Below are 14114 nucleotides of genomic sequence, written 5' to 3' on the forward strand. Positions count from 1 at the left end.
GGTTGCAAGAGAACCAAATATCGGTCTCTGCAGTTCATCTGGTGCAGACGTAGAACACCTTGGCAGATGCTCTCCGCAGGCAGAGCACGGTCTCAGACGAGTGGGAAGTGTGCCAGGAAGTCCTGAGGAGGTCTTCGCTCTCTAGGGTACCTCAGCAGTGAATCTGTTTACCACGGAGTCCAACAGGAAGTGACAACAGTTTTGCTCAAAGGAATTCCCAGAGAACGGTGCACTTGGACGCGTTTCTGGTGGATTGGATCTTCCCTCTCAACTGCATCCCCACAGATTCCCATCATCCCTTGGGTTCTCAGGAGGTTGAAGAGATTTCGAGTGACCATGATCTTGATCGCCCCGGATTGGGTGAGGAGAATGTGGTAAGACGATCTCCTGGATCTGACCATCTGCACACCTCACCGGTTGCCTCAGCGTCCAGATCTCCTAACCCAGTTGGAGGGTCAGGTGCTCCCCCGATTCCCTCAACCTACATGCGTGGCTCTTGAAAGGATGAGGTATGATGACTGGGACCTCTCAGAGGAGGTACTTGAGGTGTTGCTGGCTGCACACAGACCTTCTGCAAGATCTCTGTACGTGTGCAGGTGGAGAAGATTTGAGGCATGGTGCAGGAAATGAGAGACTGGCCCAATCTCTTGCCCCACCACCACAGTCATTGAGTTCCTTCTGTCAATGGCCTCTTCAGGACCAATGGGTTGCCACATTCAAAGGGTATTTGGCAGCCGTGTCTGTGTTCAAGAGGTCCCCTGACCAAGGTTGCCTTTTTAATATTTCGGTCATGGCCCAGTTCCTGAAGGGCCTTCTCAGCAAGTTTCCGCCAACCCCATTTGTTGTCCCCAATTGTGATCTTGATCTGGTTTTGACCTACTTGATGGCGGCTCCGTTTGAGCCTATGCACACATTTTCTTTGCAGCTGTTATCCCTTAAGACAGCCGTCTTGGTTGCGATCACATTTGCCAGGAGGGTTAGCGAACTGCAAGCCTTGTGCTGCAAACCTCCCTTTCCGAAGTTCTTTTGTGAGAAAGTCTCTCTTAAAGACAGACCTAGAATCCTTCTTAAGGTGGTTTCAGAGTTTCATCTGTCCCTATTGATTTACCTGTCTTTTACCCCCTGCACATCCTTCGAAAGAGGAAGAGTGGTTCCACCGCCTTGACCCCAAGAGAGCGTTAAGTTTTTATGTTGCTCGCACATCCAAGTTTAGGAAATCAAACCTGTTGTTCGTGGCCCATTGCTTGTCTAGAGAAGGTCTTGCCATCACTAAACAAAACCCTGGTACGTGGAATTATTTTGTGCATATACAAGAATTACCAATCAGCAGGCAAGGTGCTTCCATTGGGCATCAGGGCTCACTCAACCACAGGGGTCTCAGCCTCTACAGCCCTGCAGAGAGGGGTTCCTATTAGAGATATATGCCGAGCAGCCACTTGGTCATCCTTACATACATTCACCAAGCACTATGCCTTGGGTGTTGAACAGGGAGCTGATGCAAGGTTTGGTAGGGCGATTCTACAGAATCTACTGGTTTAAATATTTCTGCCCTCCTCCGATATCCTAACTGCTTGGGTAGTCTACCAAGATGAGGAATCTGTGGAAGAAAAGCAATCCATGGAATGAGAAATGACTCGCCGTAATGATCTTTCTATGGATGCTTCTCCTGCAAACTCCTCATTGACCCTCCCATCCATCCCCGCTCAAAAAGTTCTATGGGTTGTCACTTCTGTCCAAATGAGAAGGCATCTGGTGATGGCTCTTGGATGACTGCTTCTGTCTCATTCGCTAAAAAAAATATATAATTTTCAATCATTGTTGTGGGGGGATCACCCTGTTGGGATGTATTCTTGTTTAAGTTTTTCACGGCTGATTAGCCTCCTCTTGTGGTTTTTCCTTCTGCAGCGTTTAAACACGAGGGTTAAAAAGGGAGGAACTGAACATGGGGCGAAGTGATGTGCTCTATATACAACTCCTAATGTGACTTCCGGAGCCGACGATTGAGAGCTGGACAAGGTGGATCGATGGCTGAGATTTGATGGTCAACTGTATCGAATGCGTCAGACAAATCTAGTAGGATAAATAAGCTGGTGCCCTTTTTAACTACCTTTTCTCGCAATAAATCCAGAATTGCTGTATTCATTGGTTTGGTATTACAGTTTGGTCGAAAGCCAAATTCAGCAGCGTCTAGGATTCCAAAATCTTCTAAGAAAGATTGAATTTGTGATACTACCGATGGTTCCAATTGCCTTGATAGGAAAGTAAATTGGGAGATGGGGTTAAAATTTGCAGGGTCTGAAGAATCAGATGTGGGTTTCTTAAGTAAAGATTTGGTAACTGATTGTTTCCATACTGACGGAAAAATTCCTGTGGATAAGGATACATTGAACAGGTGTTGAATCTACTCTGGAAAAAGAAGGGATATATCACAGGCTATTTTGGGGTGGATCTGGTGGAGGGGAGAGCCCGAGCACTTGGCAGTTGTTAATAATTGTAGGATTGATTCCTGATCAAATGTGGCAACAGCCTCAAGGGCTTCTGCTGCTGCTCGCTCGTCCCTAGCCGATCGTAGCTTGGGCACATCTGCTGTAAGGAGTACGTTTTCCAGGTCTTTCCTGATGTTGTCAATCTTTTGTGCAAAGTGGAGGTCTAATTGATAGGTCATAGATTGAGATGAATTATATTGAGTGTCTCATCTGCTGCATAGCTCATTAACAACAGCAAATATATTTCCTTAAGGAATCTGGATCAGCTTTTCTTTTTTTGCCTTTACTATTGCTTTTTTAATAAAATAGTTGATGTCCGAGTTCTCTGTAAAGTACAGGATAATAGGAGTGGTGCCAGCATCTTTCTGTATTTTTGACTATATTATGCTAGATATTTAGGGCTGGCGTAAAACTTTTTTGGAGGTTAAAGGAGCAATCCTATTTACAATGTCTAATGTGCAGCGACCTAACCTTTCAGTGATCTCGTTAGTTATTCATATAGTTTGAGGTCTGATTAGTAGGAGAGATGGATAACTGTTCTAATATCAATTCTTTGGTTACTTGTTTCCAGGAACAGAAAGGAATAGAGGGTGCAAACTGCATTTTATGTGTTTTTTGTTGAACAACGTTCTAATGAAATAGGATACCCTGATGGTCGGTCCAAGCGAGGGAAAGAGGGTTATCTATGTCTAGTTCTGAGTGCCAAGAGAATAGTCTCTCAGGGGTGTGTCCCGGTGTGTCAGTTGGGTAGTTCACTAGTTCTTCGAGAGCAAGGTCTTGAATAGACTCTAGTAGGTGTGTAACTGTGGGGTCTGTCCTGGATTCTGTCTGGTAATTAAAGTCTCCTAAAACCAAGAGTTTTTTTACAAACAATTCAAATAGGACTTCAGAGAGATCATGGGCAACGTTTCCCTTAGGGGGCGAGGAGGTCTGTATCGTAAGACAATGTTAATACATTGATTTTGATTTTATATGCAAGTAATTCTGCTGTTGTCATTCTGATATTAGGTAGTAGTGTGATATTAAGATCAGATGTATAGATCATTGCCAAACCTCCACCTTTTTTGGTCAGCCTAGTGTGATGCATCCTGCAGGGTCATCACTAATCCGAAGCCACAGATCTCCTCCGATGTGGCCAGAGGACGGCAGTGGATACCTGATCCTGACCCGGGGGGGGGGGGGTGGTATTAACTGGGAGGAGTACCTGGGAGGAGATGGCTGTCGGGGGAAAGGTGGTGACCCCATCAGGAGAAATGTGGTATTCTTCCCTTTCTGGAGAGGAATACTGCATAATTCCTGCATTCTTGATAGCTTATTGTCACTTTACAAATCCCTCCTATTGTAGGACCCAAAAACTCTTTCTTGCAAAACACTCTAAGCAGAAAGCCATTCAGACCTCAAATACACATAACTCACATTTAACATCCTTTGTCACTGATGTTTTTGTTCTAAACAAAAATGCTTTGGGCTCCAACTCCCATAACACCTCAACTACTGAAACGAGGAAGAAGAAGTTAATATGGATTGAAAGAAACCCCACGCTAAGAGAGAAGCAGAGCGGGCGAAGCGGAAAGCAGAACTGCAGGTGAAGGCAGACTCAAGGGCACAGACCACACTGAAGGAGACAGGTGCTTTCAAGCTGCCTCTTTTAAGCATTACCTACCGGAGTGGCGGAAGACCCGGGAAAGTGTGGCAGGCACTGGGGGAGAGCTGCTAAGGAGCCGGCAGCAGCAGCAGAGCTGTCAAGGACGTAGTTGGGCCAAACAGCAGCAGCTTCACTGGCAAAGATGATCCAGGGTCCGCAAAATCGAAGACCCCATCACTGCAAAACAGAAGACCCCATCACTGAGTGAAGACGTAGACGCAGAATCATGGCACGTGTCAGAGACGCTATCAGGCACTGGTGAGTCTGCCCAGTGATGGTAGAGACCCCGATGTGTACCAATAGGCACATGATTTTTGAATACCAACCAAGTAAAACAGAAAGACAGATCCTCATGCATGAGATGGCAATATGGGGAAAGTGGAGCAAATGTTATCACAAGTATATGAGAAGTTGGAAGACAGCATTTGCACAAGTCTCCATATGTGAGATGACAATATGGGGAAGGTTGAAACAAGTAGTATCTAAAGCCAGTGAAATATAGACATTGCAGGAATACAACTGTGCAATACTGATAGACTGAAAGAGCATTAAAAGAGGTCCTGGATAACGAAGTATATCATGTGGTGAGCCTTTGGGGGAAAGATACCTGTCAGGAAAGTATACCAGGGCATCTGCAAAACCCAGAGGGGGGTTCCTGGCAGGGGAGTACACAGGTAATCCATTTAAAATATATGAAAGAAAAAGACATTGTGAAATGATTTCTTGCAGGGGAGTATGCCAGGAGGTCATTCTTAAGAAGTTCTTGTATAAAATAGACACTTTTGCCATCCTTGAAACAGTTGTTGTATAAAAGGGATATGTTTGCCATCCATAGAAAGGTTTTGTGTGGAGGAGATACTTTTGCCATCCTTGAAGCAGTTGTATAAAAGAGACACTTTTGTCAGCTTTGAGAAGTTGTTATATGGAAGAGACATTCCTACCATCCTCAAGGAAACATTGTTTGAAAAAGACCCTTTCGACATCCTCCCTGAAATAAACCAGGGGAAGGGTACCACCCTCTGGATCCAAGGACTTCTCCCTGGAAGAAACCATTGTTGTAAGATTTATTTAATTTGCTTTACATGTGAACATTTTTGTTAAACCTAGATCAGAGACATGTTTCCTTATAATTCTTAGTTCAGTTCTAGTGTGAGGGTCACACATGTTTTGGACACAAGGACAGTTTACATAATTGATGACAAGACACAGACTGATCTTTACTTTTAGTTTCCTAGGCAGGGAAACTCCCGTTGGCATAGGGACAGAAAGAACTTTATAAAACCTCTTTATTTTAATAACGATATCTAATGTTGAAAACATTACATTGTGTCCGACTCTCATTTCTGACCCCTCACACTTTAGAAATGGATTCATATGTAGGTGGGGTCAACTTTGTCAGAATGCTCGGGTTTTTGTCAGGAATGCATGCTTCAGTAAGCAAGAGTGCTTCTAGGTTGTGGTCCGTGATGAGGTTGTCAATTAGGAATCCACTTTTGACCGCTGATCTTATGTTCAGCAATAGTCAATGCAATCTCTTAAATCCTCTGTGAGAGGTATTCATAGAAATTGATAGGAGTTTCTTGGCCTGAAGTTTTAAATCCCATAGTTCTTTATGAGAGGTATAGGATGGTACAGGTTTTTCGCACTGCGCTCTGTGGATGGGGGTGGTTAGAGAATTTCTGCAGAATTAATTTTATACTGGCCAATGAGACTTTACCTAGGGCATTCAAGTTAGGAAAGTCTAGCTTTAGATCAGGCTCAGAAGGCTTGGGAGCGCCTGCTGCTCAAACGAGCCATCAAAGATTGTTAGTACCTTTTAGGAACTGAGCATAGAAAGAGGACTGTGCTGATGATTGGGCTGACCACAAATTCAAAATCACAATTGAAATAAGGAATCATTTTCCCTTGCACCTAACGACGGGGCAACCTTACCTTGTTCAATATGCTGCTGTGACGAATTGAGGGTATTTGTCCCTTCTCCCCAAGGGGGAGCCACCCCCTTTGAGGCTAGAAAGTGAGCCCGCTCCGCAATTCCCTCCCTTGGGTTCTGGGCAAGTGGGGCCTCACTGGGAGGGACTCCCCCTTAAGGGACAAGGACTCTTGTTCCTGTGAGGAACTCCCTGTATCAGCCACATTATCAGCCTATTTTGGACTTCCTACTGGGTAGAAGAATGCAACATCCATGTATATGGGGCTGAAGGCAATGCAGGCAATGCTCAATCACTTAACTGAGTGGAATCGAGGAGAGGAGGGGAGAGAGTATTGGACTCAAGGGAAGCCCCCTGATGTGATTGCACCAGGAAGGGGCAGAGTCGAGACAAACCGCAGAGCTCATGATTTTTTAACCAGAGAGGTTTGCCCAAGTGATATGCCAGGAGGCCAGCTAGCAAGGCAACGGGTAGACTGCTGCCAGAGAGAGAAGAGGTGTCCAGGACCTGGTGGTGGCATGACCCTGAGCGAATCATGGTAGGCAAAGCGCCCGCACAACTACACCGAGACCATCACTGCTGGGAGAGAGTGAAGCTCCCTGTCTTCCACATCCTTAGCAGGCAGCAGCCTGAGGGAAGGACGAGAATGGGATGCCAACAAAAGCCAAAAGGGAAGAAACTGTGTACCAAGATGAATACCAAAGCAAGTGCCCTGCAAGGTTGCCATACTCACCTGAATGTGCTGGCAAACATACAAAAAGCAGGAGGCAGCCGGGGAAGGAGCATATGAAGCGTACAACTTTCCCAGTCATAACGACAAGTCAAGAGATAAGCAATTATTGAATTATCATCGTGAAAGGTGTTTACACAGCAACCCTTTGAGGGGAATAACGTGCATGAAGAGTGTAATGAGCCCTAGTCCAAAAGAGGAGACATGAGGATTAGCGATATTAACTGGCAATATGAAGAGGTAGTAGAGTGAATATCAAATAACCCCAAAAGGGTAATACAGACAGGCTGGAGACAACTACCCTGGGACAAAGTGACACGGTCTCAAAAGCCAAGATAGTATGAGAATATAAGAGAAAGCACTAAAGAAAGATCCCAGGAGAGAGACATTTTATCAGGGAATCAAGTTCCACATAATATAACCAAGGGTGAATTTTGAGACTATAAAACAAGAGACAAGTGTGTGAGAAAATATGTAAAGACTTGCTGCCTATAGCATATCTTTAAAGAAAGGATACAACCCAGGAGTGTTGTTCAAGAATTAAGAGCTCATGGAGGAGTTTTCCAGGGTTTATTAAAGTAGATTATAAAGCGAGGAAACCAGTGAAACAGAAACTTTTCATCCAGAGACTACTGAAGAAATCCCCAACCCAAGAGAATACGAATATTCTTTTGGATGACTCTAAGTTGTTTATCTTAGTGGTAGGATCAGGTAGAGTTAGGTTTGGACTGAGGACATTTTTAGTTTGGGACTTCCTGACGATTGACAGGCTGTGAAAAACCAGAAGGTGTCTTACCCACTAGCAGGGACGTCATTTAGGGGTCACCAGAGGTCGCACCTACGACCTCTGTGGTCTCCCTTGTGACCTCTAAAAAAAAAAGTTTTCTTTTTTTTTTAGTTTTTTTTTTTTTTTTTGTAATGCAAGCTCCTGGGCTGTGGCCAGCACCATGTGGCTCTTTACTTCTAGAGTGGCTGGCTTCTTAAAAAAAAGAAGAAAAATGAGAACAGGAGTGCACAAGTCTAACACTTTCAGCACTGACGCTAAATAAGAAAGAATAGGAATACCAAATAATGTGTCATTCTGGAATTCTATACAATAATTGCTAGACTCATTAAAGGTTTGTTTCAGGCACACTTCAGGGGTGAGTCAGACTACTGATGTAGTCTGTTCTTAAATGCCTCAACTCAGCCTTTCATCCTTCTGGTGTCGATAAATTAGTACCAACACAGGTTGGGTGATATTGGGTGTATATTTTTTCTATATAAAGCGCTTAAGCGCAAGTGCTATATAATAACACATCATTATCATTTGGTCATGGACGTCTGCTTACATTCACAGTAATTTGGTAATATGGGCCTATACACACTGATCTTAACAATACATATGGCCATCCATTCTTGTATGAAATGTACATCACATTATAATGATACTGTAACCAAATTTTTCGTAGTGTACAATGCTATGTGATGCCACTTCCTGTTTTGTCAACGAATGAAAGGTTGTGTACTGCTTTGGGTGGGATCAAATGACATCACTTCCTGTGATGTCATCTGGGGGTCAAGGGTCATGTGATGTCACTTTCACTACCCCTGGCATTTTGGTGAAATGCCGTCCCTGCCCACTAGTCCACGGGGTTCTGTCATCCAGGTGTCCAGGACACAGCCATCGCTTTTGGATCCTGGGGTTGGACCAGTACAGGAGGATCACCAGGGTGAGGGGTTTTTAGGGAGTGGGAGTGGGACACTGGATTGCGAGACCCGGTATTCTCTTTCTTGTAACACCTCTAGCCCATCTTACCAGGTAGGATACGTAGGAACCCTTCCTCCTCCCCTTTTCCTACATGAACAAATTCACACGGACAGCCCGCCCTGGGAGAAAACAAACACCCGAGCAGTATACCTGACGTGTCCCAATACAATGGTCAGGCAATTACTGACCGACACTCAGACCCGACTTCCATTAAGCTTCCCCACATGGATAAAAGGCGGAGCACGAAAGCACACTCTGAGCAAGGCCAAACACAAGTGGAAACAGCAGATTCGAGATGACAGCTGAAGGAGGGACGAAAGACGTACTACAGGTGTATGCAAGAAAGCAAATTCTCTTAACCTTTCTGGAAAGAAACCGTTATGATCAAGAGATCCAGAGATTGGACAGCTTAAGGTCCGGAGATGAGTCAGAAGAATCCTGCGTTGTATGTCAGAGGAACCGACGCTACTCCTACATGACTATTTGAGTCGGAGAGAAGCAGCAACCCCTGTGGTACTGTCCTTGGCTCCAAGAACAAATTAGTGACAGGGAAATCAACACAGCCAGTGAGTTGGGGAGATCGATAGAAGACTGGTCTGTGTTGAAGCCAATGTTGAAAGCAGCAACATTGTATACCGAGCACTGGAACAAATATTGTTAAAACGTGTGTGATGACCTCACCGACCAGTCCCATTTTTACAAAGTCTTGTCAGTCTACATTATCTAGACTAGCAAATGAGTCGAAGAATTCTACAAGTTGGCTGGGGTGTACTGGCCTAAAAGTGGCATGTACAGCATAGGTTTTGCTCTTGGGTCTTTTAGTACCATTTCGGCACAGTATAATTGTTTATAAACTGATTTTTACAATCAAGCTACGGTGCCTGTGAACACTGGTTTCTTGTTTTGCTCGAGCGCGATTAAGGGAAATGTGTTTATCTAGAAGTGTCTGTAAGGGTCATCTCAAGGATTTTCAGCCCAGTGCAGAGAGATATTTTTCACCCGACACTGTGTCCTCTGTCACCCTACAGGCTTCTGTTCTGTGGCAAAGATTTCTGCTTGTCTCTGCTGATGCCCCCTGAAATGAATCTGCGGGGATCCAGAACTGACCCCTCTAGCCTCCCCATGTGTCCTTTTTGAAGGGTTTCCCCAAAAGCCCACTGTTTTCCCCTTACTCTTCTTCCACTCCATGTTATATCTTCCTGACACCCCTTCTGTTTTTTCTGTGTTTTTATTTTGGTTTTAAAATACATTTGTTAAAAAAACACCACCCCACTAAGCTAGCTAGCTCTGCACAGTGTTGGGGTCTGTCACAAATGTAGGTGCGGCAAAACAATCTAATTATGTTGAAAGGAACCACATATAATGAATGGCTCTGTACTATCTCTTGATAATGTTCCTACCATTGTGTGAATTTCTGAACGCTAGCATTGTGCACCCTGTGACAAATCTAGCAATGTCATCTCTGGTTCTCTCAAGAGACGCTTCCTTTGCATTGCCAGGGAAAGGCAGAAGCTACCCGACACCCACCTTTGGGGTGGTTATCTGCGGGAAGACCACGTAGGGCAAGACAAACTCCAGGGAGCAAAGAGATTATTAGATTGAAACAACCCTTCAGCTTATTGTAATGCGGAAACTGAATTCCCAGGCTTTCCAAGCCAATAACAGTATGCACCCCCCCTTTTCTAGTACTGAGACGAGGAAGCGGGGTGGAGTAATGAGGATGGCCACACGCGGCAAACCAACACTGCGTTCTAGTTATTGGAAACTACTGAATAAGACCAGGACATTTTAAATGCACACAGCTGAGTGACGAGAAAGAGAGAGAGAGAGAGAGAGAGAGAGAGAGAGAGAGAAAGAGAGAAAGAGAGAGAGATAGAGAGATCGATCTCTGCCTTGTTGTGGTGCTGTTTGGGACACCAGATGAGTGCTGAGCGCAGCTCAGAAGCTAACAGAGACGACGTGCAGTTTAGACAAGCTGGGAGAAGTTTGCCACATCCCTATCATCAGCAGCTGGAGCTGCCAGACACAGAGGGAAGCGAAGCAGGAACAAAGCGTCTCACAGAAGGCATTGCCAGTCGATGGGCCGAAAGCAGAGAGGACAGAGAAGCGCAGCAAACGCCAAGACGCCGAGTAACATCGGTAAACCCAGGGAGAGACATAGATTACCGGGGTGCTTCAGGGCGAATATCGCATGCAGGCCCCAATGCGAGAGAGCCCAAACAGAGAACACAATATAATTAATACAGAGATGAACATTGCAAAAAGCTTAAGAGGAGGCAATATAATTGAAACAGACACAAACCTTGTGAAATGCCTAAGTGAAAGCAATAGAATTGAGACGAACTTTGGGAAAAGACTAAGTGAATGCAGTAAAACAAGTACAGAACCAAGCATATGTTGAAAACTCAAGCAAAGACAGTACAAGTGATACAAAGCTTGTGAAGAAAAAGTCAGTGACCCAATATTGGAGAAGTTTTGTTTCTTGGATACAAGAAAGAGTGGAAAGAAAGCAAAGTAGTCCTGGCAGTATAGTGAACCAGGCAAACAGTGAGTCTGGGACTCACGCCCAAATCAGAAAGTTGTGACACCCTGGCCGGAGAGTAAACCAGGAGTGAAAGAGGAAGTGAGCAAAGGGGATTAAGAACCTCATCTTCAAAGTATGCAACTTTGATCAAAGGGAGGACCCATAACCCTCTGTAATGATAAGCTACAATACCCTATCAGGAGAGTATACCAGGGAGAGGAGAAGCATTACAACAAGGAACCATAACAGTCATTTGCAGAAAGGGAAGAGCCTTACCTCTTTGAGGTATAGAAGAAACAAGAGAAGTAATAACAAAACAGCGAAGCCCTTGCTGGAGAGTAAACCAGTGGTAAAACGATAATTGAAAAAAACCTGATGTTGTGGAGTAGCGTACCCCTTGTTTGAGGAACATGATCAAGAAAGAGAGAGAAAGTAAATATCTCAAAGAACTGTGAGATTGAAAGGAAATGGAGGAAGACAAAATAAATCCTTGTTTCCTCTGAGTAGCAAGAAGACCATCGAATCAGTGAAGACTGAAGGTATTCAAGGGTGGAATCATTCCCCTCTCTTGTCCCCCTTTTAAAATGCGAGATAACAAAAGTTGATAAAACTGAATATTCAGGGAAAGAGTCATCTCTGCGAAACATTGGAACATTATTGACTTCACCGGAATTCCTGGCCAAATTATGAGAAACCATAGCAAACATAGGGGAAAGAGAGAACTCCTTTTTCCTGGTGTAGCATTATTAATTACTGTTTTTTGGACTTTAGAACTTTGTTTGAAACTTCGAGAATATGTATAGCTCACAGAAAATCCCCCTTTTCACCTTGTATTTAGTTTAGCATGTAAGGGTGTGTTTAGGGTTTTGTACAGAGGACGAAGGATGCTTTATTTGTTGAACATCCTGACACTGACGTTCATTAAACATTAGATTTAGGGACAGGTAGGATTTCCCCAACCCCTCTTATTATTTTGACAATAAAAGTACTATTTCAAACCCAAAACCTAATACTGTGTCTGACTCTTACTCTTGATCCCTTACAACCCATATTCTTTCTTGTGGTTCTTGCTCCCCCCTATTTGGTTCTTCTGTCCTGTGGTGGTCTTTAACTGCAGGTTGTATTTTTGTACTGCATTGTTGTTTCTGCATGAAGGCGTTTGCTGTACAACACTTGTATTAACTTTCGTAGTGTGGAAGTGGAAAAAGCTGGGTGATACAAAGTGTTGTGTGAATTGGCTCTCTTCTTTGACCACAAACCTTACGACTGTAAGGTACTCAAACCGAAGTCCCTGCTGGAAGGGAAAAGGAGTATGTGGACATGCAATTTGGTCCCTACCGTCTTTAATCTTGTTGAAGACTTTCACATCCATGAGTATCACTGTTTTGCTTCCTTTACCCCTACCTTCTTCAGTGTTAAGTGAAGACTACTTTGTGTTGCTCCGGCAGATACACTTCATGAATGTTCCCATCCGTACCTACAGTAAAAAACCCAGACCCCTTGCATCGTTTGGAGCTTTATAAGCTTTCAGTGACTGATCAACATGATGATTTGAATTTTTTTCTGATCAACAGGAATTTGAACAATTTAACAAGAGGCTAAATGATGTGTCCAGACAAGTGCGTATACCTCTGCCAGTATCCAATATTCTTTGGGAGCACTGCATCAGACTGGCCAACAGAACAATCGTGGAAGGGTAAGTTGCCTGTCAGTTCTTAGTGATTTTAAAAGCATGTATTATCACACAAGGACAATTATATTTAAGATGTCAGGGGCCTTCACATATTGGCATATGGCAACAAGGATGCAAAGCAAATTTTGCAGGCGTGTCTGGACATGGTGGTCTGCGTTGCACACTGTACAGCTTCCGATTAAAACACCTCTGTATTCTGCACTATCATTTTGATACTCTGTGACTTATATATAAGAGCGGGTGAAGTGACCAAACATTGACGATCGTGAGGGTGTTGGTCAAATCAGCAAAAGGAGCACCTGCATCATGACAGGTTGGATCCTCGACTGCATAGGTTCCCTAAACAGAGGAAGTGGGCCGGCTGTGTTGTTGGTGGAACCTACAGTGTGACCTACACTGGCTTTGCCTCAAGGAGCTAGGATGACAGTTGCCAAAGATCAATGCCGATTTGTTGGCACCAGGGAGTAAACATACACCCAAAGTAATGTGAATATGGAAGCAGCATTCCTCCTTTAACTTTGCGGCTTGAAATACCGGGACCACTTTTGGAGGTAAGGGTGCTGCGATTGAGCTGAAGCTGAACCAGAGCATATGGCATAGAACTGCGCCTCTGCGGGGGAGAAAATGCTTTCCGCTAGTCCAAAGCCTACTTCCTGCTTCCTGTGCCACTCTGTCAAGGTTTGGTTGTGCATACTTGTGTAAGGAGGAGCATTCCCCGACCTAAAAAGCAGAAGAGTGGCAACTCCTTGGAGGCATAAATAGATCTTATCATTCCACATCAACTCATGAGCTCCATTCAAACATCAGATGTAGTTTGAAAACTCTTGAATTGAACAGCAAGCTTACACAGACACCAAGTTCAAAGTGAATTTTCCTGAAATGAGGCTCCGCAGAAGAAATTTAAAAACATATTCTTGTACTACGGGCTCAGAGATCCAGTGCAACCTGTTGCATAAAAGAAAAATGAAACTCCAGGTTTACTTGGGCCATGTTCAACATCCTTTTTTTCAGTTGTCACATTACTGTGGGAGATTCAGGAGATCCCCCACATCCCTCATATAGTGGTAACAGAAATAATTTACTGGGAAATTCTGTGACATCAGAGAGGCAGTGCAAAGCGACAATGTTATATTTCAATTAGCCCATTGTTCTTTAGGTCTACCTAGGCAATCAAGGTTGAGGTCTTTGTTAGTAGACATATACACTTTCATCTGTGGGGAGGTGAATTTGATTAATGTAAGCTTTTAATCAGAAAGTGCAAGTCAGCAAAGGAGAGGAATATTATTTAAAAATGCACTCTCTAAAGATTCTCATGTGAAAGTACCTTACTAATTATTGCTAATTCATCAGTTCATATG

The 14114-nt window shown here is 44.0% G+C and overlaps 1 protein-coding gene across 2 annotated transcripts in view; it reads left to right on the forward strand.

The window, feature by feature from the left end:
- Window positions 1–14114, forward strand: part of VPS50 (VPS50 subunit of EARP/GARPII complex) — a 2190829-nt gene that overhangs the window by 2061650 nt on the left and 115065 nt on the right. For both annotated transcript variants that reach the window (XM_069648466.1, XM_069648467.1), the window contains one exon: window positions 12638–12759. In XM_069648466.1, the coding sequence (XP_069504567.1) occupies window positions 12638–12759 (122 nt within the window). The remainder of the gene's footprint in view (window positions 1–12637; window positions 12760–14114) is intronic.

This window comes from Ambystoma mexicanum, chromosome 2q, assembly GCF_040938575.1.
Source record: "Ambystoma mexicanum isolate Mex_15411 chromosome 2q, UKY_AmexF1_1, whole genome shotgun sequence".
In the NCBI taxonomy this organism is placed as follows: Eukaryota; Metazoa; Chordata; class Amphibia; order Caudata; family Ambystomatidae; genus Ambystoma; species Ambystoma mexicanum.